At 42.9% G+C, this 26,466-nt stretch overlaps 3 protein-coding genes across 8 annotated transcripts in view; 1 reads left to right on the top strand and 2 right to left on the bottom strand.

The window, feature by feature from the left end:
• Magu (SPARC related modular calcium binding-like protein magu) overlaps positions 1–23,438 on the bottom strand; it is a 47,776-nt gene extending 24,338 nt beyond the window's left edge. The window contains exons 1-2 of one of the 4 annotated variants that reach the window (XM_076314253.1): positions 20,769–23,438; positions 19,580–19,683 (exon numbers count right to left, since the gene is read on the bottom strand). Coding sequence is in view for 3 of the 4 variants with exons in the window: in XM_076314250.1 (XP_076170365.1) it covers positions 13,318–13,404 (87 nt within the window). In the remaining variant the exon portion in view is untranslated. Of the gene's footprint in view, positions 1–13,317; positions 14,732–19,579; positions 19,684–20,768 lie in introns of those variants that run through there. The other 3 variants (XM_076314250.1, XM_076314251.1, XM_076314252.1) reach the window with 3 other exon arrangements.
• Positions 1,756–26,156, top strand: LOC143148201 (uncharacterized). 3 transcript variants are annotated; one of them, XR_012992435.1, is made up of 2 exons: positions 1,756–2,153; positions 25,449–26,156. XR_012992435.1 is itself a non-coding variant. In XM_076314261.1 (2 exons), the coding sequence occupies exons 1-2, from the start codon at positions 16,541–16,543 to the stop codon at positions 25,682–25,684; spliced, it is 339 nt and encodes a 112-aa protein (XP_076170376.1). In that variant the 5' UTR covers positions 16,526–16,540; the 3' UTR covers positions 25,685–26,156. The 3 variants fall into 3 exon arrangements, 1 of the variants encoding a protein (XP_076170376.1); XM_076314261.1 differs by lacking the exon at positions 1,756–2,153 and adding an exon at positions 16,526–16,643; XR_012992434.1 differs by lacking the exon at positions 1,756–2,153 and adding an exon at positions 24,514–25,290.
• On the bottom strand, positions 23,879–26,461 carry LOC143148202 (uncharacterized). Its single transcript, XM_076314262.1, has 2 exons — positions 26,180–26,461; positions 23,879–23,998 (listed from the first exon to the last, which is right to left on the bottom strand). Exons 1-2 carry the CDS (start codon positions 26,255–26,257, stop codon positions 23,894–23,896), a joined length of 183 nt encoding a protein of 60 aa, XP_076170377.1. The 5' UTR covers positions 26,258–26,461; the 3' UTR covers positions 23,879–23,893.
• Between the last annotated feature and the right edge of the window lie 5 nt (positions 26,462–26,466).

Genomic DNA, 26,466 nt, shown 5'->3' with positions numbered 1-26,466 from the left:
CGACCTGTCTTTACAATTGTGTGGCCTATCTTTCCGATTGTACGACTTATCTTTACAATTGTATTGAAAAAAACGAGCCGGTACCCAGTCAGACGCGCGTTCCTTTCAAGTGACTTCTTGCGAGTGGTGCACAGTACATCGTTACAGATAGAAGAAGTGAAAACGGAACATTAAAAACTTGTCAAATTACGAATTTGACTCTTGAACGCGAAGTTGGTTTTATCTGGCTGTGATTGCACGATGATGCAAAAATTCCGATAGTAAGTGTACGTCCTTAGAATGCGCGAAGGTAATGCGATGACGCTAAGTTGGTGATGAGTATAAGAGACTGTGGATAAGAGAGAAAGAGGAAGAGAAGCAGTGTTTGTAATTCGAGCGCGAGGTGAGAAAGGAGCGGAGTCGGTGGAAGCGAGCGTAGAAAGCGAGAAATTAACGAAAAGTGTTAAACCGAAGTGAGAGCGTAACCATTGTTTGTCTATTTCTTCGTTACTTGTGTTAAATATATTTGTTTATCGAACACAAAGAAGGTATCTCAATCGTCACCGATCTATTCACTTTTCCCCCTCGAATCGTTAGCGTTAAAGATCGCGATTTTTCGTAATATTCCTGAATAATTTTCACGCGTTCTTTCACCGTGTACTTTTCCACGATTAATTTCCCATCTGTCCAGATGACGTATGTCAAGTTACAGGTTAATCGGTTTAACGTTTTAAAAGTAGCACGAAATTCAAATCGACCGGTGACGATCGGGACACCTTGTATTTACTAGCTTCGCTCGTACTGAAGGTAACGATAAAAATGCTCAAAGAAATCGATAATAATTGTACAATATTCGTCACGTATACCACAGATTAGGTCGAAGCGAGCCAAACGAGACGATAAACCGATAACCCGAAAGGCCTGGTACAAAAGTTAATGCTCAATGGATTCTATCAGTTTCCTATAATAATTAAAGTGATCGCAATAAACGGGACATTCTTCTCCCAGAGATTTCGCGGGTAAGGTCGAGTAACGTTAATAAGAACTTTGGAGGAGTGACTCTAATTAGGGAGTGCCAGGCGAGTCTACCACCTAAAACCATAACTTTGAGAGACGTTTGAAAGGAGACTTTTCAACCTCAGGGATTTTACTCAAGGGATTAACCAGACGGAAAAAGAAGGTAAAGTTTACGAAATTTTCAACGAGAAAATATACGTTTCAATTATTAGTCAACGTATCAGGGAATATGCACTTTTACGCGAAGAAAAGAAACCGGTGCAAATTCCGATAAAAATTTCAATATTGCTAAACACGACCCTCCCGGATAAACAAGGTACGTTAATTAAACAGCACACTCGAATAAGCTAGTCGCTAAGGCGCATCGTGGATTTTGTAGCGTCTGTTGGACCTCCTACAGCGACGATACCCTCAAGCTGTCGAATTACACGGCGATTTGCTCATCGTGGCGCGAAACGACTGTGAAATCCACCGAGCCGTGGAAATTCGTTCAGGTGGATTCTTTCGCGGATTTTTGCTACCGTGCCGTGAATCACAGTAGCGATGTTCAGCCACGAAACGTAGAATCACGCATCTCGCGTGTCGCGCGACTAATTGGAATTCTTAGAAAGGGAACACCGGGTGTACAGGCAACGGCGACGCGCGAATGCAAATTTATACAAATAGGTATCGACCACCGCCGATCACTTGTTGCACCTGTCGCCGATCACCTACGTCCGAGCGCGTTTAGGATTTCGTACAGTTCTCTGTGCACGATCCGCACGCGTGGACAGAGCGTTTCGAGGGAATTCAGATCGATCTCGTTTCACCTCGGAGCCGGTTTAACAACGAATAGCGAAAAATCCACGGTGAACATTCGTCACACGTTTCGTTTCTATTAATATCGGAACGCCGCACGAGCGTACGGGGATATGAATCTCGAAATTGAAATTACATAAAATGATCCGCGCACGCGACGTCGACCGAAAGTGAAACACCTGGAGACGATAGAATCGATGTATAGAGAGCAAACGAGTAAATACGAAACGATCGAAATATTGACGTTACGGAACGATTTCGTTTGGAACGGTAATGACGTGACACGTCACGGTGGGACGTTACAACTCCTGGCAAAGAGGTTCTCGATCGAACACGGATCGACGTGACTACGGTAAAAGGTATTTACATATTGGAGGTAGAAAACACTTTCACTGCCAGGCGAAAGAAACGAAATGGAGGAGTTAACTGTACTCGAACAAAACGTTAACGGTAAATGTTTTCGTTTTTTTTCCCTTTTTTTTTTCTTTCTTTCTTCTCTTTCTAGATAACGGAGAACGAACGAACGTACGTTTGCACGCACACGGGACCGGCCATCTTCTTGCACGATGTCTTCTTTATCCGTTATTGAATCAATTTCCCGCATTCTTTCGCAAAACTCGGTCGGTCGATTTTCAAAAACACGTCGAGCATTTTAACTCTGTCGTGTTCCACTCGTTGAAGTTTTTTTTTTTTTTTTCGACTTTGGAATAAAGGCCACCGCGTATATTGTTTATACTCGCGGCGGACCGTGTATCGTGTTCTGCTTTATCAGATTCGACGAACACATCGTGCATAATATACGAACTTTTTGAGATTCATTTTCAACCGATAAGTATCTTGCACCGATTTCGACAGGTGACAAACGATCGAGTGTAGAGGTCGTTTTCTGTGCTTAGACGCACAGTGGACCAAACGACGATTCTAATTTATAAAAATTCCAAATTTTCATCGTTCCCTATCGATCAATTTTTACTTCGTTTGAGTTAAGATCTATCATTGTAGATCTCTGAACGAAATGTCATTTACGTACGAGAATCACTTAAATAGAGCGAAACGTACACCGAAGTCTTTAATCATTAGCGATTTCAATAATACGATACATAGTATTTGACTATAGTGTTCGTGGATTTTTTGTAAGGAAGTATGTACTTTCGTTCGACGGTGAAAGAATTCGATGAATTTGATAACGTTTAAAGATGGACGTATTCAAAATTAGCTGATTTTTTACTTAAAAATGTATAGAGAACTATAAAGAAAATATTCTGTTGTGTACCAAGATGCAACAGAAAATTTATTCCGTGCACTGTTATTTCTCTCCGATCTTAGAATATTAAACGTATGCGAAACATCATCAATACTGTGGAAAAAGGAAAGTGTGCTATACAAAGATGTGACCGATTTATTATCAGATTCAGAACTTCCGGCGTTGCATAAGTGTTCGCTCATAAATGAAGACACTGATCGGGCTTCTGATAATTTTCAACATTTCGGTAACAGGTACGATTGAAATCACATTGAAGTTCTCATTGATACGAATCTCGTCTAAAATAATAGAATGCGTTGCGAAGTAAACGGTACATCAGACACGACTGATAATTCTTCGAAGAAGACGAATGACTTTATCTTCTTTTAAAATACAAAATTGGAAAACGTCGCGCAACGATCACTTTACAATCGTTCGAAAGTACAAACCCTTTGCATTCGTAGTCCTAAATTCTATTTCCTCGAAAATACTTCTGTACTAACAGACGATCGGGAAAACGACGATCTTTCGAAAATTAAAAATAATTCAATAATTCGCGCAGAGAAATACTCTTAAAATGTATGCAAACGATTCGTTATTCGATCGATATTTTAATACAAAATCGACTGTTCTACAATTGTTACCCTTATTGTTTCGAGTAATCCAGAAAACGATCCCGAGCTGTGGTATCGTAATTAAAATGTGCACGTTTCTTCGAGATCGTGTTCGTTCTGTTGTATCGATGTTTTCCTCTTCCGTCGTCGTGGACGTAAATTATCGTGTAACATTGTAAAATTCTTCGTTCGACTTTCGTTTTTCGTACCGTGTTAGATAAACGTGCGCGTACTTGGGCGGCCGATCGCGCGTACGCCAACAAATTGCCAAACGATCGGCTAGATTCGATAACTGCTCGTTTTAAACGTGCGGCCAATCTGAGAACACGAGCCGTCGGTTAACCAATAAAAATGAATAATGATTTGCGAACAAGAGGGAGGTAACCGCTTCGATCCGTCACGACGAGTGGATGGGTTATTAATTAGCCCGAACACTTGCCACTCGAATTCCCAACGAACGAAGGACTCCTCTTAACGGAACGAGTGTTAATTACCGAGGCATGTCTTGACGGCGCCGTCGTCATTGACACGCGCGCCAATTATCAGAGCACATTTTCCGCGGTAGTCGCTATTAATTGTAGGTTCGAGCGAACGTCACGAACGATAATGACGCACCAGGAATTGGAACGTAGCGAGAGAAGTGGCGTAGTGCCGGTTAGATGACGAGAGAGAGGGAAAGAGAGGGGAGCACGAATTAGAGAGAGAGAGAGAGAGAGAGAGAGAACGTTAAAAAAAAATGAAAAGAAACGATATTCTCTCGCAAACGAAAGATAAAAGTAAAAATAAAAATAAAAAAAGAATAGTGTTCCAGCAGGTTGGCGCCATGCGGTACCGCTTGCCCCGTGGTTGACACGAGGAGAATTGATTACAGTGTAGCTGGATTGATTCGAGCCACGATAGTGGCTCAATATTACCATACCGATCGACGATCAAGGTCCCGGTCGGCCTGTTACACCGATTGTAAAATTACGATCGATTTAATTACTTTTCGATCGCGACTCGTTGCGCCGCGGTAATTGGTATTCAAATCGAAACGAGTCGGACTCTACCGCGAGTACCGCCGCAAGTTTCAGGCTTTTTACCCCGCGAACTCGTTCGAAATTCCAGCGACGCCGGTGGATAACGATGCCACGGATACGGTCAGGAGGAAGTAGAGAACCGTGACCGAGCTTTGACTCGGGGAACACGCATTGGAAACGATTGCGCAACGAATGGATAAAGAATAGAAGAAAAAAAAAACCGTGCGTTCAATTGTCAAATTTTCTTATAGATACTTTCTACATTGGTGGCGCGCGTTTCGTTATAAAAATAACGGAGAAATAGTTTCAGAATGATTTGACGACTATTGTAGAGTGTTTTCGATGCAGCGAACGACACTACAGTGTTTACTACTCGTTACTAGTCGTGGTAATTTTGTATTTCTCGATATCGTGTCCAGTTCGTTTCGTTTTTTCTTAATCGTTCGTGAAGTTGGAAGGTGGTACTTATATACGCGTCAAAGTTCGTTTAATTCACATTATCGACAAAATAAGAACAGAACACTCGAGAGAGTACATTTTAGCTACGCGTGGACTGGAACGAGAATCTACAGTCGAATATTGCAGCGAAAAGGATTACGCGATTCATTAACGGTGGTGGGGGTTTGGAAGCAACCGCTTATCGATTCATTAATCCGGAAATCGGGAATTATTTACCTCCCGACAGTTATCCTCTGCCAAGTAGTTCAACTCAGGATAGTTAAACTGACAATTACAAGGAAGTTTACTCTACTCATTTTTGCTGTTGGAGTCTAACGCGCTAATGACGTTAACGATCTATAGTAATACGGAAACACTTTGGGGACGCTCGACGAACGGTACAGGATCGTTGTTAATGCGATACAACTTCAAGGAAGCTAGATCAAAAACGATCATTAGCGTGCCAGGGCCCCGATATTCTCTCAATGACAACCGGGACGTCTTAACAACGCCAAAGATCCTCCGAAGTATGGAAACACATTAGGGACGCTCGACAACTGCAACCAAGATCTCTATTAACGCGATTCATCTCCGAGGAAGCTACACAAATGACACTCATCGATTGACGAGCGTCTCCATAATTCTCTGAACGACAACAGAACGCTCTAACGATGACAAACGGGACGCCCTAACAACGCCAAGGATCCACAGTAGTACGGAAAAGCATTAAAGATGCTCGACAACTGCACCCAAGATCTCTATTAACGCGATTTATCTTCGAGGAAGATACGTACATGACGATCATCAATTGACGAGTATCCTGATATTCTCTGAATGACAACTGGGACGTCCTAACAACGCCAAAGATCCACAGTAGTACGGAAACACAAATTGGAGACGCTCGACAACTCTATCCAAGATCTCTATTAACGCGATTCATCTTCGAGGAAGTTACGTACATGACGATCATCGAGTAACAAGCATCTCTATAATTATCTGAACGACTACAGAACGCCCTAACTATGACAACCGGGACACCTTAACAATGCCAAAGATCCACAGTGATACGGAAACACAAATTGGAGACGCTCGACAACTCTATCCAAGATTTCTATTAACGCGATTCATCTTCGAGGAAGTTACGTACATGACGATCATCGACTGACGAGTATCCTGATATTCTCTGAATGACAACTGGGACGTCCTAACAACGCCAAAGATCCACAGTAGTACGGAAACACAAATTGGAGATGCTCGACAACTCTATCCAAGATCTCTATTAACGCGCTTCATCTTCGAGGAAGTTACGTACATGAGGATCATCGAGTGACAAGCGTACCGATATTCTCTGAACGATAACGGGACGCCCGAACGACGCCAATGATCCGCGGCGGTATGCGCGTTTCGACGAGTCCCGTGGAGGATCCTCGCGCGAGGATCGGTAGACGGCGACGAACGAGCCTGACCGCCGCGGATGCAAAAAGGAACGAGCGCACAAAAGGCAGAAAGGGGAATATTCTGCCAACACCTGAGCATTCGGGAGACGCTCTGCGTGTCGCAATGCACGGGACGTTGCACGTGTGTTCGTCGCGGCGCAGCAGAGTGGCGAGGCGAGGCGGAGGAACGGGGGAAGAGAAGAGAGGACCTCGTAAGATATTGGCTCTCCCCAAACAGGTTTCTTAGACACATTCTTTCTGGGCTTGATGCTCGCCATTCGTGCAGCCCGGCTTCTTATTAATTATTACTCGTCCCGCGCGTGGATTAAAACGCGAAAAGTCACGGACAAACGGACGGACGGGGGGACACATTTTTAGAAATTCTCGATCGGATTCGAAATCGTTGTTTCTTTTCTTTTCTTCTTTTTTTTTTTACTCTTTTTTTCTTCCTCTCCTTTCTTTCTTTTAGTTTCACCCGCGAGACTCCATCGTTCGTTTCAGGTGTCTCGACGAATTCCACGGGACGATCGTTTCGTACCGATACTTTTTTTTCTTTTTTTCTTTTCTCTCTCTGTCCTCTCTCTCTCTCTCTCTCTCTCTCTCTCTCTCTCTCTCTCTCTCTCTCTGTCTGTCTTTCGCTTCGAAGCGATGTAGCGAAAGACCGAGGAGGACGGTCAAGTCTAGCGGTTCTCGAACATGGACGCCGAGGCGTTCGAGCGTGGATCAAAACGCACGACGCGACCCGTACAGTGGATAGGTATTTGCGAACTCGCGCGATAAAACGACGATTTTCAATGAAAATCAGATAAGAGTGGGTGAGAGCGAGAGAGAAAGTCGGGGACGAGATACGCCAATTGGCGAGTACTTGGAAGCGACCTCGTGTCTCTTTTCCAGGTAGTGGCTCGGCTGTTAAGCGATGCACGTGCACCTTCGACACCTTCGTGGCCGGGTGTCCGGATCGGCGGACCCTAGAGATCGTTTTATCTCTTCTCACTCGGCTGCGAGAAAGTTGAGATTACGCGGAAGCGGGCTCCCTACGGTCGTGTCGGTGAAAAGAATTTGTCTCGCGATTTGCATACGTTCAATGTTAACGAACGAAATTCCTGACCGGTAACGAGAGAGGAGCGTGCACGCGTGAAAACGTGTTCCGACGCGTATACATACAACGTAACCGAGAGATCGTTCGCTCGCTAGATTATGGATAAAACGACGTGGATACGGCCACGGCGAGTCTTTCGCGTGTAATTTTAATTTTATATCATCGTCCCGCGAACGTAACGAGACACCTTTATACATAAATAGGATTGGACGAGCCACGGATCGCGCCGCCCGGAGATTCGCTCTTACGATATTGGCGTTTTCGACATCGTTAGGCATCCAGTAATAGCGTTACCGGTACACACCGATCTTATTACGAAACGAGATAATATTTCTAGGATCGCGAGTTCCGCTGGCATCGTCAATGAAGTCGAAGTCGATGCCATCGGCGATCCACTCGAACCGTAAGCGATTCGATGATCACAGAGCCAACAGTGTCCCGCAATCGTTGCAAATTTCCTTACCGATGTCTCTGGTGTGACAAACGCGTGTCGCTAATGTCCATCTAACGTACCAGTTGATTATCTCGGCTTTTGAATCCCTAATGCGATCGGTACATTATCGGTATAGGGGGTCGATTCGATCGTAGAGCAGTGTACCAATATAGAAGCTAATTTCACTATCAAGATTGTCTATGTCTTCGATTGACGCGTGCCACTACTGTTTCTAACGTCGTGGTAAATTATGATTACTTTCGTATCTCTAATACGATCTTTGTATAGGGTCGATTCGATCGTAGAGCAAACAGTGTACCGATATCGACGTTAATTTCCCTATCGAGGTTGTCGATGTCTTCGATTGACGCGTGTCACTACTATTTCTAACGTCGTGATAAATTATTATAAATTTAGTATCTCTAATACGATCGATACGTTACAGGTATATAGGGCAGATTCGATCGTAGAATAAACGTGTACCAGTATCGATGCTAATTTCCCTACGGTCACGTTGATATCTTTAATGCGATTAACGTTAAGGTCGTTCGCGTTGCAGTCAATTATCACAGTTGAATACCTGTTGATACAGATATCTACGATAGAGTCGATATATAGAGCCGATTCGATCGTAGAGCTAGCAGCGTCGACTCTAATCTCTCTACCGAAGTCGATGTCTCCGATGCGATTAACGCGCGTCGTTAATGTCCCCAACGTTGCAGTCAAGGATTACGGCTTTAATATCTCCCAATGGATATCAAAGGCCCTAATGCGGTCGGTATATTAGCAATACCTGTTGAAAGTAATGTCTCTAATCTCACCAGTATGTTACCAATATCTCGAACGATGCACTCGAGCCTGGCATCTTTAATACCTCTTTGCCGATATCGATGTTTCTACCGCAACTACTATACTACCAATCTGCCGATACTAACGTCTCTAATGCGACTAGTACGTTATTAATATCTCGAGTGTTATACCCGAGCCTGACATCTTTAATACCATCCTGTTGATATCGATGTTTCAACCGTGACTAATATATCACCCACCTGATGATATTAACGTCGTTAACACGATTATCGTACAACCGATATCTCGAACGTTACACACCAATATCTTTAATATTTTTCTATCAATAACGACGAACCTATTGCACGTATATTTCCAACACCCAATGACGTTGCTAACGCGACTAACATACGAGTGATATCTTTAACGTTGCATTTGACCCTAACACGTTTAATATCCCCTTACCAACGCCAACGTTTCTAATCCGACCAGCAATTTACTAGCGTCCAATGCCTCGGTTGACTTTAATATCTTTAGGATCGCTGATGTCTTAACTACCGCCGAGATATACCTGCTGTAATTACCACGCCCAATATTTTTCCTCCCAATATTATCCAGCATCCACGTCGTGGCTATTGTCGTTCGTATAACTGCTATCGTCGACATTTGCGCATCATCGACGTCGATGATAATCCCCAGTTTCCCTAATACACCAAGAGAGGAATTTCAATCTTCTCGAATCGCTTCGTAGATCTTCGAGTCTTTCGACTGGTTAAACTTTCTTCGAAATTGTGCATTTGAATCGCTTCTACGGTGATTGTCATTTCGTAGAATTCTCTCGGTAGAAAAATTTCCCAATGTTTCGACACCGAATGCTCCAATAACGTGTCCCTCCGCTCTCCCGATTCTTCTCCAACTTCCTGGCCGAAAGAATGTCAGGAATGCGACGACTCGGGATCACAGACTCGAGGAGCCCGCGGTACGTGAGCGTATGGAATTCCCGAATGAATGACATTTTATTGTACGGATGAAATTTGCATAACGAGAACGTTACTGATTAATGGCATGCGCGCGCGTCGAACTTCGAAGGCCGATCGAAAGACGGCCAAATGGTTCGATGTGAAGAAATCGAAAAGAAGAGAAAAAGAAAGAACGGGAATAGGTTATTTATCGACACCAAGCTGACGAGAGCGTGTAGAGTCCAAGTGGAGAGGTGAAAAAAAAAAAAAAGAAAAAGAGAGAAAATGAAGAAAAAAAAAAAGAAGAAAAGAAGAAGAAGAAGAAGAAGAAGAAAGAAGAACGAAAGAAGCCGTTCGGACGCCGAGTGTGCCCACGTATGAATTCCTCACGGTGGCGGGACCTGTGCCTACGTAAGTGGTTCTCGAGCGGGGAACCGGGATGAAAAAAGTTTGACACATTCCGCAGGTGTGCTTTCTTCGAGGGGGAGAGTTTGCGTTCTCGAACGGGTACGAGCACGCTGTGGTTTACGATGTTTCCTAGGGATAATGTTGCGGGAACCAGTTTCGGTGCGCTTTAAAGAAAACGAAATTACTCGCTCCCGTTGTTCCCATCGGGACCATTTTACACATGGATTCGAAATTGGATAGAAATCGACGCGTAAACGGTTGCACGATTCGTCGTTATGAAAACTCTTCGCGAGAGGATCAACGTTTTCTCGATGTATCGACACTTCTCGTAGACGATGTTGCAAAAATAAATTTTGTCGAGTAGCGAGAAATCGAACAGCCCGGTTGACTCGTTTTGACCCGGTTCTCGTTTCGAGAATCGAATTCGAAACGCTGTTGAAAAATTCGAACGAACGTTTCCTTCGATACATCGACACTCGGTGCTGGAAGAATCAATTTCGAGTAGCGAGAAAATGAAATTAAACAGGTTGGAACTTTTTGAGTCGATAAAATTAAGAAGGCGGTTAAATAGTTCAAACGAGCGTTCGTTTCTCAACGTAGCGAACTTTCGAGACAACGTCCGATAATGGAAAAATAATCACCGTGATCGGTTTCGATGGGTTCGAAGAAGCGGTAATACACTCGACCTTCGTATAACGCGGTTTATTCGTTCCGTGTTGAACGAAACTTAGACAGTGCGATGGAAACGTGGTATAAAAGGGTCGTCCGAGTACAGGTCGTGCTACATGGAAACCGTGTTATAGGAGTATCGCGTTACGGGAGGAATGTCGCAATTTTGCACATCGAAACTATGGTTTTGGACCACTGTGCCATAAGTGGGCTTCCTTGTCGCCATTTTTCGTCGAGATTGAAACTAAAAAAAGGAGTAAAAAACCGAAACAAGTCTTTGAAAACCCCTAATACTAGACAGAAACCTTGTCCTAAGAATATCGCGTTACAGGAGGAACGTTGCAATTTTGCATATCGAAACCGTGTTACAAGAGGGCTCCTTGTCCGATTATTTTTTGTCGAGATTGAGATTAAAAAAAGGAGTAAAATTCATCATCGAAACGAGTCGTTAAAAAGTCCTAATACTGTACAAAAACCTTGTTCTAAGAACATCGTGTTGTCGTCGAAACGTTGCAATTTTGCACATCGAAACGGTGTTACAAGAGGTTCTTTGTCCCATCGGGGCATTTTTCGTCGATGCTGGAAAATGGTGTAAAATTCATCATAGAAACGAGTCGTTGAAATTCCCCGAATACGCTTCTCTCCTCGCGAGCGGAAAATCGTATCCGTCGATACATGGAAGCTCGCGTTGAAGAGGCGCCGGGAGGAAAACAGAAGAACAGAAACAACATCGCCAATCCGCTATCCGCTGATATACGTACGTATATACTAACGGAGCATACGAGCGATCGAGACTATTATTTCGCTACACGGAATATTTCGGCTTGGAATACTCGCGAAACGTTTCCCCTGGAACGCGTTCCCGGGAACATTACCGCGAACCGATCGAGACGAATTTTTTTGTCGCGCGGTGCTGTCCGAGCCCCGTTCGGAATTCCAGAAAATAATTAAAGTAAATTGTTATCCGGCCGCCCGATGAAAAATCGTACTATCGCGCCTAGCTACCCCTCGCGTCTACAATGTAGGGAGCGTAGTTTACAAACAACCGACGGGAGAAGAAAGAACAACCTCTCTCGCAATGGACAATCGGGCGCGGGTTTTATCGTAATTAATTCGATAGCGTGGAAACGAATGACCGCGACATAAATAAATGCGATTTTCTCGTCGAACCGGGGCGTAGTGTTGGTATCGTCCATGGTTCGATCGCGGTATCTCCGCGGAAATTGATTAGACCCCGTGATTTCTGTTTCACGGCGAGCGAGATCGAAGTTTAAGGTTCCGTCGAGTGTCTTACCCCTTTTTCTCTAGATTTTGTTTCTCTCTCTTTTTCTTATTTCTCTTTCCATTGACCACGTTGCGGGAGAGTCGCTCTCGCGGTGGAAACGTCTGTGCAAATTCTCGAAAAAAAGCGCATCGGTGGAATTCTCGAAAAAAAAAGAAAAGAAACTCACCCGTTCGGGTATGGACGACGGGTCCGTGATCAGAAGTTTCGCGGATGGAATCCTCCTCCTGTTCGCGTCGAAACCTCGAGCGGGGAACTAGCCGCGGGAAGAAAACGCGCGGACGCACAATGGAATAAAATTTCGTAACGAGAAATCGAAATTATCTTCTTACGGGCTGTAAAAGCCGGCGCGGTTATCGGTGCTCCACATAATTAAGTTAGCAACGAGCACGGTTGCAGCCGAGGGCCCCGATTAATCATTAGCGGCGCGTACGAGAAAGAGAAAGAGAAAGAGAAAGAAAGAGAAAGAGAGAGAGAGAGAGAGAGAGAGAGAGAGAGAGAGAGAGAGAGAGAGAAAGAGAACGAACGAGCGAACGAGAGAGCGAGCGCGATACCGCGGTGTTTATAATTACACTTGAAAAAGAATCCGCGCTGTCGGATCTTCAATCGAGGCGTCGGATAATACCGCGCTATTTACCTATCCTCTTTGCCTCGCTCGTGCAAACAAAAGACTATTTGTATCGCGCGGGGCACGGAAACGTTCAAAAGGCCGACGCGCTCGCGTACCGCGCATCGAGTGCTAATAATTTTTCCGTCGGGTCGTACGTACCAAGGCGTTAAACGAAAAGAAGAAAAAAGAAAGAAACACATTCTCCCGTCGAGCGTACGAAACGTTACTTCCTGGTGCGTTTAGCGTCCGAGAGAACCTCCGTATCCGGTGTAAACACGGGGTACGAGGATCGATTCGAGGTACGATGAACGACAACCGCCCCTTTTCTCTTCTCGACAACGAGAAAAAACGTTAAACGTACACCCGACGAAGAATTCGACGAGACACCTCAACAGGTCCACTGCTCGAGCTCGCACTCACTCGGAGGAACGAGCCGCGAATAGTAGTCGTGGATCGGTCCCCCTCCCCCTCTCGTAAAGGGGGACTCAAAGAACCGGGTGTTCGTCGTTCCCATCCGGACTTACCTTGGCCATGGTGACGGTGTTCGCGGCGGCATCGAGATAAACGAAGACGGATAGGAGAACGAGCGCGCGGATCATCGGGATCATCATCGTGTCCTCGGCTGATGGTGGTGGTGGTGTACGTCCTCGAGGGTCGAAGGACCGAAGCCACTGGTCCGACACGCACGTTAACACGCACGCCACTCACACGCACTCACTGTTCCTGGCACATGGCATCCTCCTTTTCATGATCTCTCTTGTTGTCACCCGGTTTTGCGCGTTTCTCGTCGTCTCTGCCGTGTGTGTGCTCTACCGAGAGCTCTTTACTCTTCGTTCCGTACCAGCGTGTTCTAAAGAGAGGGGGTGGGTGGGGACCCCGTATAGTTCACCGTGGATCGCACAACGATTCTCTTCCCTTCTTTTCTTCTCTTTCTCTCTCTCTCTCTCTATCTCTCTTTTCGCCGCTCTTCCGTAACCGTGACGATCGTACGGGGGTAGCTCCGCGCGCAAAGAGTACACAAGCCCTCCACCAGGAAAGGACGCAAATGTATGTCCAGCCGTGGCAACTGCCGCCGAGCAACTGGCACTTGCTCGCCTGCTGGAGCAGCCTGTCTCGGCCCGACGGCAGACTCCCCGTTGCAGTTCCTATGTGTTACCGCTCCTCTTCTTCGCTATCGGGAATTTCGACGGTTCGGAAGTGACGGAAACCGGGGGCCCGTTTCTCGCTGGCGGCCTCGTCGCTCGTGCGCCGCGTTTCGTGAAACGCGGCCCGTCGCTACGGGACGAAATCGCCGCGGGGAGGGGGACGCGCAAAAATCGACGTAAACAACGATGCCTCGCGACGCAGACGGACGAGATTTTTATCCGGGGAACAATTTCGAACGACGATTATTTGTATCGCGCGGAAAATAAATTATCGAACGTGGATTCGTTCGACGTTCCGCGATCGGGGAGCGCGAATTGCGGCGATACCGGGTAGATAGATTTCTTCTTTTTTTTCTTTCGTTGCCTGGTTGATTGGAAGAAATAGTTATCGGACACGGTGTAAAGTTTAATATTGAGCGAACGAGGAATACGAATTCAATCGCGGTGATGGTAGGTCAGAATTTATAAATCTTGATAGATCTTTGTATTTTGTTTTTTTCTCGTTGCCTGGTATTGGAAGAGACAGTTATCGGACACGGTGTAAAGTTTAACAGTACGAGAACGAGGAATACGAATTCAATCGCGGTGATGGCAGGTCGAAATTTTTCTATTTCGTTTCTTTTTGTTGCTCGTCACTGAAAGAGATACTTATCGGTACGTTGAAAAGTTTAATGTTGCGCGATCGAGGAATACGAATTCGATTCTAGCGACGAATCGTTGCATTTCGATTTTCTTCGTCGCGCGTTGTTGGATAAATTTCGATTATTGGTATATCGAAGAGTTAAATGTTCCACGACGAGGGAATTGGAATTGAATTGTAGCGGTGGCAAGTCGATAAATCTTTGTATTTCGTTTTCTTCGTCGCCTGTTATTGGAAGAAAAAGGTTACCAGCGCATTGAAAAGTTTTATATTACACGATCGAGCGAATAGGAATTCGACCGTGGCGACAGCGAGCCGATAAATCGTTCTATTTCGATTTTCTTCGCCGCTTGTTATTGGAGTAAATTTTGACCAGAAATAATACGAGGCAAACGTTACAAGGAAAGGTTATTGGCACATTGGAAAGTTTGATATTCCACGATGGACGAATACAAATTTAACCGTTCGGGCACACATCGCCGATAAATCTCTCGAAAAATTTGAAGTAACGAGCGAAAGATAAATTATCGAATACAGATCGGTTTGATATTCCACGCTCGACGAATAAGAATTTCACCGTTCCATTGAACGAACGTTGCCGATAAATCGAGATACGTTGATTTCGTTCGTTACCTCGTTATTGGAGCGAAATTTTGCTCCAAATAGTACGAAGCGAAAATTTACAAGGGTAAGTTATTTATCGGGGAACAGAGTTAGAGTGTGCTTGTTCGTCGATTCTTTAAAACGGAGAAACAATGTTTGATAGAAAAATGATTAATTTCTTAAGATCAAGAGAGTACCATTGCCGTGTAGTCCACTTCGTGTAACGCCTGTACTTTTCTCAAGGCGTTTTAACCGTGAAAAAAATGTACAAATAAAACACCGATCCGTTCCTGTAAAGCTTTCCTACCGGAGAATTCCAAACCGGGAATATTATTTAATTTCTCGAACGATTAATAATTATTTTCACCGAATAACGAATCTAAATTCCATTTGGTTAATAATATTATCGTATTAAGAGCAAGGCGAGCAGAATTTTACTTTCAGAAATCCTTCTAATTATTTCGAGCAACGTCGATCGAATCGAACGACGAGCTTAGTCATTCGCTTACGTTTAACCATAAACTGGAAGACTACATTCTCCGGGCGGCTGATAAAACAAATATTCTTACGTTACGGGGAATATACGTCGATATAAATAAAATGGATACGGAAAGAATTACGATCGGACGGCGTGTTCTATCTTGAAGTTTTTAGTATCTCGGTACGATAGACAATATTCGGTCGGTGGCTCGTGCAAATATTGTTGCAACGGTCTTGGCATTTTCAATAAACCCTCGTACCCTCGAGGCAATCACCTAATTGTCCCTAATCGCGTAACACCGATTGCAAATCGTTACACAAAATTTACAATACCGGGACAATTACGAGTTATCGATTCCGTAACGAACGAGAATGCAATTATGCAGCACGGTGTGTCGTCGAACGCTCTAATCGTTGCTTTATCTTCGCGTGGAGATAACTTCGGCGGAGAGTCCGTTTAAAAAATTAACACCGCAATTAGGTATGTACGTTAACGCGTCCACGCGTATCGCGGCCGATTTCCGCTCGATTATTTCCCAACGCGAGACGCTCGTACCGTTGGTACACCTATTTCCCGATCGCGTTCATTTTTCATATTCGGGAAACGGGCTTATGCAACATTTATTTCTGTCTCGTCGCCTTATCGCATCTCGATCCGAGTAGCAGTTCCTCGCACGAGCTCGATGTTCTCGATGCTGCGACTGTTCGCAGATAAGAGACGAAAATAACATCGATTTCGCGCGTGTTGTTTCTAACGAACTTGGCCCAGACGTATCCGCGCGGATCCGAGAAGCCGGGAAAAGAAAAACAACGTCGAGAGAAGAAAAAAAAAAAACAAAAAAAAAAACAATTAATCCGTCCTGTCTACCGTACGAATGGATGGATACAAGAACGAAAAAGATATTTAATTATCCTATTGTTCTCCGCCATCGACGCGTGGAAACGATCGGAACCTCGCGTACATCTTACGGGACGAGCAAAGGTGATAAATCATATTTTTTTTCTCATTTTTTCTTTTTTCTACGACATCGTCATTAGAGAGACAATAGCCGGGTAAGGTGGTAATGGCCCGATCGAGAGCGTTTGCATTTCCATCGGTACAAATCGAGCAATTTCGATGCTCGTTTCACTGCTCGCCTCTTCGCGCGATACAGACCGAACGGAGATACGTATGTAGTTCCGCGCGATCGAAGATTCATGAGTCATCGAGAATTCGAAACCGATTCAGAACTGGTTGTTTGGCCGATGGAATGTAGCTTTTAACAGCGAGCAACTGTGAGCGTGCCGGCAGAATGGGGTGCGAGAAGGGGTGTACGCGGATTATACGCGTTTAGGAACGGACGTACACCTGTGGGCATCCACGTTCCTCATTAAATTTCAATCGGGAGCCCCGATTTATTCCCTCGTGGCTGTAGTTCGCGCTTCCACCGTGTTCGGGGCCGATTGTCTTCTCGGAATTCCGCAAAAAGCCTTGAGTCCGGGAACAACGTTGCCGCGTCCTTTGAATTAAATAGCTCGCGAACGTATTGTCTCGCGCAACTGTTTTTTCGACACTAGCTCGCCTATCGGCTCTTTCTTCTTCTTTCAATTGCAAATTCCCTCCCTGCCTACCTCCCCAACCCAACTTCGTTGCGCGCCATATTTTTCGCGACTATAAACATGGCGCTCGCGGTACCGAAATAATCGGTTGTTCGATGAAACTTAGTGAACAGTACTCTTCAATGTAGTACTGTTCGGTAAGTTTTATCGAACGACGAAACTTATCGAGCAACCTAGTACTACACTGTTCAATGTAGTACTGTTCAATGTATTACTGTTTAATGTGGTACTGTTCAATGTAGTACTGTTCAATGTAGTACTATTCAATGTAGTACTGTTCAATGTAGTACTCTTCAGTGTATTACTGTTCAATGTATTACTGTTCAATGTAGTACTGTTCAATAAGTTTTATCGAACGACAAAACTTATCGAGCAACCTATTACTACACTGTTCAATAAGTTTTGTCGTTCGATAAAACTTATTGAACAATCGAGTATTAATATTCTAGGTTAACCTGTACCATCGTGTAGTCTATAATATGGTAATTTATGAAGGCACAGTGGATGATCAAATTATTACGAAGATACTACGAAGTTTGGTATCGAAAATGAAGCAACGTCTTATTTTAATAAGCTTTTGCAATAAAAAAAAAAATCTATATATATACGTGTTAACATTCGATCACGCCATCTTTCTTATCTTTAATTGCCTGGACAAGTCTCTGCATGCTTTTAATATTTTTTCGACAGTTTTCTTATACGTATTCCTCGGCTCGTGATGTCATCTGGATATAACTTTCTCGATCGATCGATGTTTATCGCCTATGGATGCAAATATTCATCCGATCAAATATCATCAAATATTCATATTCATACATACATACAAATTTTTGTTTATTGCGAAAGCTTCAAAATAGTTGTAAGATATTATTACGAGTATATAAAAAATCAAGTATCGTTTTAAGGGCATTCTCAATTCTCGACCAAACTCTAAACAAATACCGATCCGTAATAATTCGATCGCCCACTGTAGACTTCTTTGGTAGCTTGCAACATCGCGCTTTAATTGATTCATTAAGATTTCGTATTCTTCCGAGGACTGAAACATTAAGCGTATACGTTTGTTAAATACCAATATCCTACATTATCCCGTAAACGTTACATCTCTGATACTCCATAGTAACTTATCAAAATCGAATTCCACGTTAACTTTCAATACCGAGACACTAGTGCCCTACGGTAACATCAACACACCGTGGTTATTAACACGTTGACATTCCGCGTTACTTCATCCTACCGAAATCCTAGCCATTTCGTATCAACCTGCAACGACGATGCACAACTCCGTATCGATTCGCAACGATAATACCAAGTATCCAAAGTTAAACGTACCCAGGAATCCCTCGCGGTAGTACAATTTACTCGGCGCACACGCGTGTAACGCCGACCGGTGTTGTTACACTCGGTGATTTACAATGCAGACTGTATATACATATTTCGTACACGGAAACTCCACTTCTGTCCGCGCGCGTAGGTACACAATGCAAAATCGGATACGCGTTAAGTCACGAGATCGGGCTCGTCGTCGGATTTAAAAGCGGCCGGTACGTTGGCTTGTTTCATCAATAATTCTTAACGTTGTCGCGTGCAAGCAATATCTGTCTTCGGGACACCTGCTCGAGACAAGCAAACACAATGGTGCTTAATCGGCCAGAACGATCGAACTCTTCGATTGAACTCGTTCCACTGGTAGGCGTAGCGAGCGAGATAATAACTCGCTATTGCTCCGGCTACCTACGTGCCCACGGCTGTAATTCGCTCGTAGGGTTCGCCAGTAACCGCCTTTAAACAACTTTACTAGCTTCGTATTATACTCGGGACGTGTATATAAATATATATATATTTTTTTTTTTTCTTCTACCGCCCAGTGACAAATACCTGGAAACAACCGACCCGAAGTTGGTCGGTATCGACGCTTTTGTACCTTCCACGACCGTTTTTATTACTTTCTGTTATTATTCGACGATTCTTCCTTTCTCTCTCTTTGTATAATTATTACGGATAACGGTACAGGGGAACAGAAACAACAGTTTCGTGGAACGAGCCGCGTCGAATACGTCGCAACGGCTCGGGATTCCCCGCGACGCGGGTGGATTCCATTATCGGGTGACGCAAACGACGCCGAGAGCGATACTTCCCGCAAAACGGAGCCAATTTCAAGATTAAAGGGAGACAACCACCGTTTTACTCGGCGAAGAGCATTCGGAGCAACCGTTGGCATTCGAATGCGCTCGGTCCAGCGGAGAAAGTGGCGACGATCGTGAGCGCAATTATACCGCCGTGTCTGATGTAATTGAGGAGACAAAAGTGTTTCTATACCTGAGCGTCGAAATGTCACTCGATGGTAGTCTGGATGTATCCGCGCGTTGTTAGCCGAGTTGGTTTTTCGTGTTTGGGAATCGTTTTATGACACTTGGCTCGAACTGTAACGAGAGAAGTAAAAATAGTCGATAGTTTATTTGTTTCGTAGAATTGCTAATAATGGTAAGTGTAGCGTAGAAAGTAAAAATGTTTCATAGTTTGTCGGTGTACTTGTTTCAAAGCAATGTCAATGATAGTAATAGTGACGTGTAAAGTAAAAATATTCGATAGTTTATTTGTTTCGTAGAATTGCTAATAATGGTAAGTGTAGCGTAGAAAGTAAAAATGTTTCATAGTTTGTCGGTGTACTTGTTTGAAAGCAATGTTAATGATAGTAACTGTGACGCGAAAAGCAAAAATATTCGATAGTTTGTCGGCGTACTTATTTCACAGCATTGCTAATAATAGTAACTGTAGTTTGAAAAGTAAAAATATTCGATATTTTGTCAGCGTGCTTATTTCATGGCATTGCTAATGGTGGTAACTAATACGTGAAAAGTAAAAATATTCGATAGTTCGTCGGCGTGGTTATTTCACAGCATTGCTAATGCCGTGATAACCATAATGGTAACTATAGCGTGAAAAGTAAAAATATTCGATAGTTTGTCGGCGTGCTTATTTCATAGCATTGCTAATGATGGTAACTATAGCGCGAGAGGTAAAAATATTCGACAGTTCGTCGGCGTGCTTATTTCATAGCATTGCTAACGACAGTAACGTTACTTAAAATTCCACAAATATTAAGTTCCGTTCCTCGTACGTACTTTAAAGAAACGTTACGAGTTTGTAGTGTCGGTCACCGGTGACCACCGTGGCGTTCAACGCGTTAAACGAAAACGAAACACCCTACCGAATAATTCAAAACCCACTTTTTCGGAGCTTCTGAACCGGAATACCCTCCTCGTTTGTACAAGCAAATTGTCAACTAATTACAACCGACCGTGGAATACAAAGTTTAACGATCTCCGTTAATATCAACGCACCCAGCGCTCCCTGCCAAGTTGTCATCGGTTAATCGAACCCAAAAAGGAAAAAAAAAAACACACCCAAGTATCTCTCATTTCATCGTTTAAACGCCCTAAAACGATTACGAGGATATATTCATATATTTATATATTTAAAAATGTCCCCGCCGTGTATTATTCACCTCGTTAAACACGATTTCGTTGATCCAAGTCCGATTGAACTCGAAGCGTCGATCGAGCGATTAGTATCGGAGTACGGGATCGCGGTGGATGGTATCACGGTCGATGATCGGCGCTCGAAAGATTTTACTTTCTCGAGGTGAGTTTCATCGCGAAGTCGCCGGCGAATTCTGAAATCGGCCGGTGTGATTGCGTCCCTGTTCTCCGTGCAAGAAGGGACTTAACAGGCTGCTCGTTGGCCAAGCCGCCGTGGCTGGACAGCAACTCACTTCGTCGTCCACTCCGGCACACCTGTTCACTCAGGTATGCGATATTCCCTCTCTGTCTCCTCGTTTCTTCCCCTCTTCGTTTCTTTCCCCTGGTCGTCTCTTCGGCGACTTTCTTCCGTCTCTTTCTTAAGCCCTCGTCACGACACACGGACGGTGGTTTACCGTTGTTTCAGTGATTCTGGACCCACGGATCGAGCTGGTCCATTCGCGGTATGCAAACCATCGTAGATCTTTCGACCATGTTGATTTTTCTACCTGAAGATCGTCGTCGTCGTCGTCGTCGTTATTGTTGTTCGTACGAGAGACTATTCGTAGCGATAAATGGTTAATCGTCGTTACGATTCGATCGATTTCGTCGTTACCGGGGTAGCAAAGGCAAGAATCGCGATAGTTTCATCGTGTTTGCGGATCCGTGGTATCGGTTGTCGTCCAATCCGTGTATATTCGTGTTGGTTGCCACGGTCGGCTTGTTAAAATTCATCTTCTTCCCTCTTCTGTTCCCGTTCACGGAGTTTACGGTGCCGCCAAGTTTCCATTTATTACCACGAGAAGCCCACGGGGCCCGTAGTCCTGACAGTTTCAGATTGTTTCGGACCGATTGGAACGAGTGGTCGGTTCAGTCTATAGGGGGGCAACTCCCCGAGAGTCGGCTCTCGACCTGCTCGAGCAGAAGAACCAGACAATAGGACGCCAACATCCGCACCGGCGTGCAACTTGTCTTTTTTCGGTGTTGCTCGTTTGTTAGCGTTTCTGCTTTCGCACGCTCTAATGCGCCAGGGAGAAATTGTCCGCCGACTACGAATTGGATAGATCTCGGGGAGGCATGTTTCTCCTTAAACGAGACACCGTTTCTTTTCGTTCCTCTTCTCTTTTCTTTTCTTTCTTTCTTTTTTTTCTTCTTCTAATGGTACATCGATTACAGTATCCGGTGTTTCACCTTGCTCGAGATACTAGAATCGTTCTTCTCGACAGAGGCGACTCTCCTTTGTGGAAAATCGATGTTGGGAAATATTTTATGCGTATTTCTCCTTCAACGAGACACATTTCCTTTTTTATACATAACGATAACTGTTATTGAGAAAAAAACATAATTATGGTAAACGAGTGTTTCACTTTGCTGAGTTACTCGAGATACTATCATAGAATCGTATGGTTCTTCTCGACAGAGGCGACTCTCCTTTGTGGAAAATCGATGTTGGGAAATATTTTATGCGCATTTCTTTTTCAACGAGACACGTTTCTTCTCAAACGTGGCACTTTCTCTTGCATAAAGTTGTGTAAACAGTTTTCTCTCGTCAAATTGATCGAGACATCGAAACTGTGCATTTTTCTTAAGCAATGTCACACAGTTTTGTATACAATTATCGGTAATGTCAAGAATGTAATTACAATGTACAAATAGTTCTTGTTACCCGGTTGTTCGAGGTATTGTGACTCTGCGTTTTTTCTTAAACAAGATATCATTTCCTTGCATACAAAATTAACGACACTACCAGGAAAATACGGTATAAATAGTAACTATTTTAATAATGTAAAATAGTTTGATATACGAATAGTCTAAGTTCCTTCTTAAATGTGACATTTTTTTTTATACAAAATTGTTAACAGTAGTAGACAAATAGTTACGGTAATAAGTATTATTTTGCAACTTGGTCGAGATATCTTTATCTAATATAAGGTAATATATTCGTAATGCAAGTCATAAAATACGTTGATTATGCAAATTTAATTATCCGTTGAAATTCTTGGACTTCGATTGATTGAAGTTACGAGAGAAATAAAACGAACAGGTGGTTGCAAACAGTCTTAAAATTCAATGTTTTTCAGGAACATTAATTTCTAGAAAATAAATCGCATTTCTGACCTGTGCTGCTCCAGATAATTTCAAAATCATTCATCTTAAACTTTTTTATTGCTTATTAGAATGCTCAATGCTTTCAAAACTTCAACGTACTGTATTATACTAAACTGCCCAGAGACATTCGATAAAAATATTCTCTTACTAAGTATAAAGTATTTCTCAATCCCCAATTTACGATTCTATCCCCCTACACTATCCAGAAATATATTCCCATAAATGTTTCGAGTAAGAGTTTAGACAAAATAGATGGCTCCACCGTACGGACGTCGATAAAATAAATATTTTTACATCGTAGAAAATACATTGCCCATTTTCAATAAGTAAACCACGACTAAACACTTTCTCAAATATTAGAGTTTAAGATGTAAACGTTAGATCTTGTTTCGCGTTTTCGTTAGTGGACATATACGGCATACAAATGGAAAAACTTATGCAATGTCGTTATTTACGTTAATTCGGTGACAATGGAAAGTTTTAAAAACCGTTCTTAAAAAATTAATTCCATCCGAGTGACGTTATTTTTAACGAAAATGATCCGTTGACACGGATCTAATTTTCGGTGGTTTCGTAAAGAATTTGTCTCAAAACGCGTGTTCCATCTTCAAGTTTACAATATTTGTACGATGGGTATCTTTCGGTGGGTCTTTCGTGCGAATATTTTTCCAACGATATCGCTTTACCGTCCTCTTCGTTCTTTAAACTCCAAATGTTGGTAAAGTATATCGAATACGTGCTAATATCGCTCATCGCCGTGCAGGACCACACGCACACGTACACCTGAAGCACAAGAAATACTTTCGTTAAAAAAAAAATGTTTCGTTAACTTTAAAAATAGATTCTCGTCCCTTGTGATTACGCATTTTTATTTTTGGAATTTTTTCTTTCTCCACTTACGCTCGTTTTCAAGATTTTCGAACAAGAATTCATCGTGTCGAAGATCACGGAACACGTCCTGGCGATGTGCGCATTCTGCATTACCTTGCTCTGCTCGTGATCGTTAACATAGGTGTCGAAGTCGTCGATTAAGAGTACGGAGGGTAAGGTAGCGTAGGTGTGCAACTCGACGAGTCGTTTCACGAGAGCCTCGTAGTTCTCCAAGTACCTGAGATATTAATTTCTTACGATCATTCAATATTCGTATTACAATCGTGTACATTTATTACACAGTAATGTACGGTAACGCAATCTGGTTGTACAGCGACACGCGAATTCGTTCACGGCGTTTTGAGACACTAGCGAGTATCGGTAAACGCAGAAATAATTCTGACGTTGAACGTTTCTTGAATAAAAATAAACTTTTTGCAACTTTTAACGATATTATTATTAGTAAAAGTATCTGGAACATCGAGTCGTTTGTTTTAAATGTATAAAACTTCTTTCGTAAATTTATTGTTTCAAATTTTGTAGCTATCACTCCCCACTCCCTACCCGCGTTCTTCTTTGAGGATTTTAAAATAGTATAAAACTGCCTTTTATCCGATTCAATTTAAAAAAGAAATTAGAAAGAAAGAAAAGAACGATATCGTTAATAATTCTTTGGAAAATAACGTGCGTCGAAATTAATGGATACATTCCTGCACGTACATATAACAATAAACATTTTGTTCAAATTTAACTTTCACGTGTAACCACGGATCACCAGTAACTCAACGCGCCGCCATTAAAACGAAGCAATTAAAAAAAGGAATTTTCCTCTTTCCTCAGAATCCACGTTCAACGAATCCTCCCCGCGGACACACAATCTTCCTTTGAAAAATAAACCGACGGAGAAGGAAGCTGCTGATTTGCGACGATCCTCGTTCGATTGTTTATTTTACCGTTTCTTCTGATGTCATGATGAATCGCGCATAAAAATTGCGAACTTTGTTTAGTCGATGTTCGGAGCCGAAAGAATAAACCTTTCCAAACTGATTTATATATCTACCAAATATTATCGTTGCGAGGATTAAACAAAAAAGATTAGAACAGACTAGTGCCTTGACTAAATTTATTCGATGCTCATTCAATGATAAATCGAGGTCCTTCGTACAGCAATGTACTGCGTACTCTATGCAGTTCGCTGCAGTCGAATGAGTAATGTTCCTACTGCGTGATCTATGCGCGTTTAAGGCGGGCTCTTGTGAAAATACGATCCGTCGTAAGCAACGCGTATGTTTATGCGCGCAGAATGTCAATAGCTGTCGTGTGTGACGCGCGAAGTAACTAATGTTTCTTGATCGATCGCTTCCGGGACGTCGAACAAACTTCTCGAATTTAAAGACGATCTATGTGCTATTGTTCTGTGGCGCCCGAAATCATAACAATCGAAATCAAACCGAACCTTGCGAAGAAGTTTATGTGGCTTTCCTTGTGAATGAATCGTCTTCTATGTAATTTTCAACTTTCGGTGAAAATGTAAAGGCAATATTGATGAAAAAAAATTCATCTTCGCAGAAACATTTGAACGTTAACCGTCTTTTAGGATTCGAATTCTACCGAAACAGACGCGGCTTCAAAATAAGCTTAAGATTAAGTTTGGTTAAGTGGACATAAATCTGACGCTCTTTTTATAGAAACGAATTCCGAAGGCCGATGCACGTGCAGAAGCACCGCAAGAAAAGTGTTCCGCTTACATAAATCTCATCAGCTTGAAAGCCGCGGGTGCTGGATTACTTCTGTCGTGACAGGCCGCCGGCAGGCTCTCCAACGGAGCTGGTGTAATGTAAACGACGCGGCGTCCTTCTTCGGCCCAGTAAATTGCTGCCTACGAAGGAAAACTCGATTCCGGAAATGTCGGGATCGCTCGTGACAAAACAGACCCGTAACAAGTGCTAGCTGCGCGACAAGACCCTTAAGTCACACCTTCGAATAGTTTGGAAACGAAATGTCAACATTTGCGCGTTCCCGCGAGTTAACGCTTACGCATTTACATCGATGTCGAATTTCGAGAACCTCTATACACGATTCAATTTTCAAACAACCAATACGTTCAACGATGATTCAATCTGTCGTTAATACCACGCATTTGAATTGTAGATTTTGTTTACGTTTTATACTAAAAAGAAAGTTTCTCGTTACCGATTAATATTCGTATCGTTAATATTTGTAGAATATTTTATGAAACATTAATTACTAAGTGTAAATGATATTTTGATTCTAAGAGAAATTAGAAGTATATATATTATAAATGGCAACAAAATTTAGGAGAACCGTTATTGCAGAATAAATCATTATGTAAAATTATTTAACTATGCTGTAAATTATAATAATAAATATACGAGTTACAATATTCTGTTATAATTACCTCGAACATAAAGGACTTGCTTAATTCTGCAGGACCACAAAGTAATGTCGACTTCATATTGTGCTTCGTTGAAAACATATTTTGTTTCGATTATTAAAATCGTATTTAGGTTATGCGATTACCGCGATAAGCAATGCGAATTCTTTTCTTCGTTAATGATGAGTGTGTGCCACCAATAATACGTAATACTAACAAAAGTTAAATCGATTTCGAGAATTTATTCTAAAGCTAGAATTTTGCGTTTTTCAATTGTTTCATATTCTTTGCGCAGCGCTTTCGTAAACACT

The sequence above is a fragment of the Ptiloglossa arizonensis genome, chromosome 6 (genome assembly GCF_051014685.1).
Source record: "Ptiloglossa arizonensis isolate GNS036 chromosome 6, iyPtiAriz1_principal, whole genome shotgun sequence".
NCBI lineage: Eukaryota > Metazoa > Arthropoda > Insecta > Hymenoptera > Colletidae > Ptiloglossa > Ptiloglossa arizonensis.
This window is presented reverse-complemented; position numbering and strand designations above follow the sequence as displayed.

Coding starts and splice junctions, on each gene's coding strand:
- LOC143148201 (XM_076314261.1), top strand. CDS start 16,541: ATGGATACAAGAACGAAAAAGATATTTAATTATCCTATTGTTCTCCGC. Junction 16,644..25,448: donor ATCTTACGGGACGAGCAAAG/GTGATAAATCAT, acceptor CTCTTTTTATAG/AAACGAATTCCGAAGGCCGA.
- LOC143148202 (XM_076314262.1), bottom strand. CDS start 26,257: ATGTTTTCAACGAAGCACAATATGAAGTCGACATTACTTTGTGGTCCT. Junction 23,999..26,179: donor GCAAGTCCTTTATGTTCGAG/GTAATTATAACA, acceptor TTAATATCTCAG/GTACTTGGAGAACTACGAGG.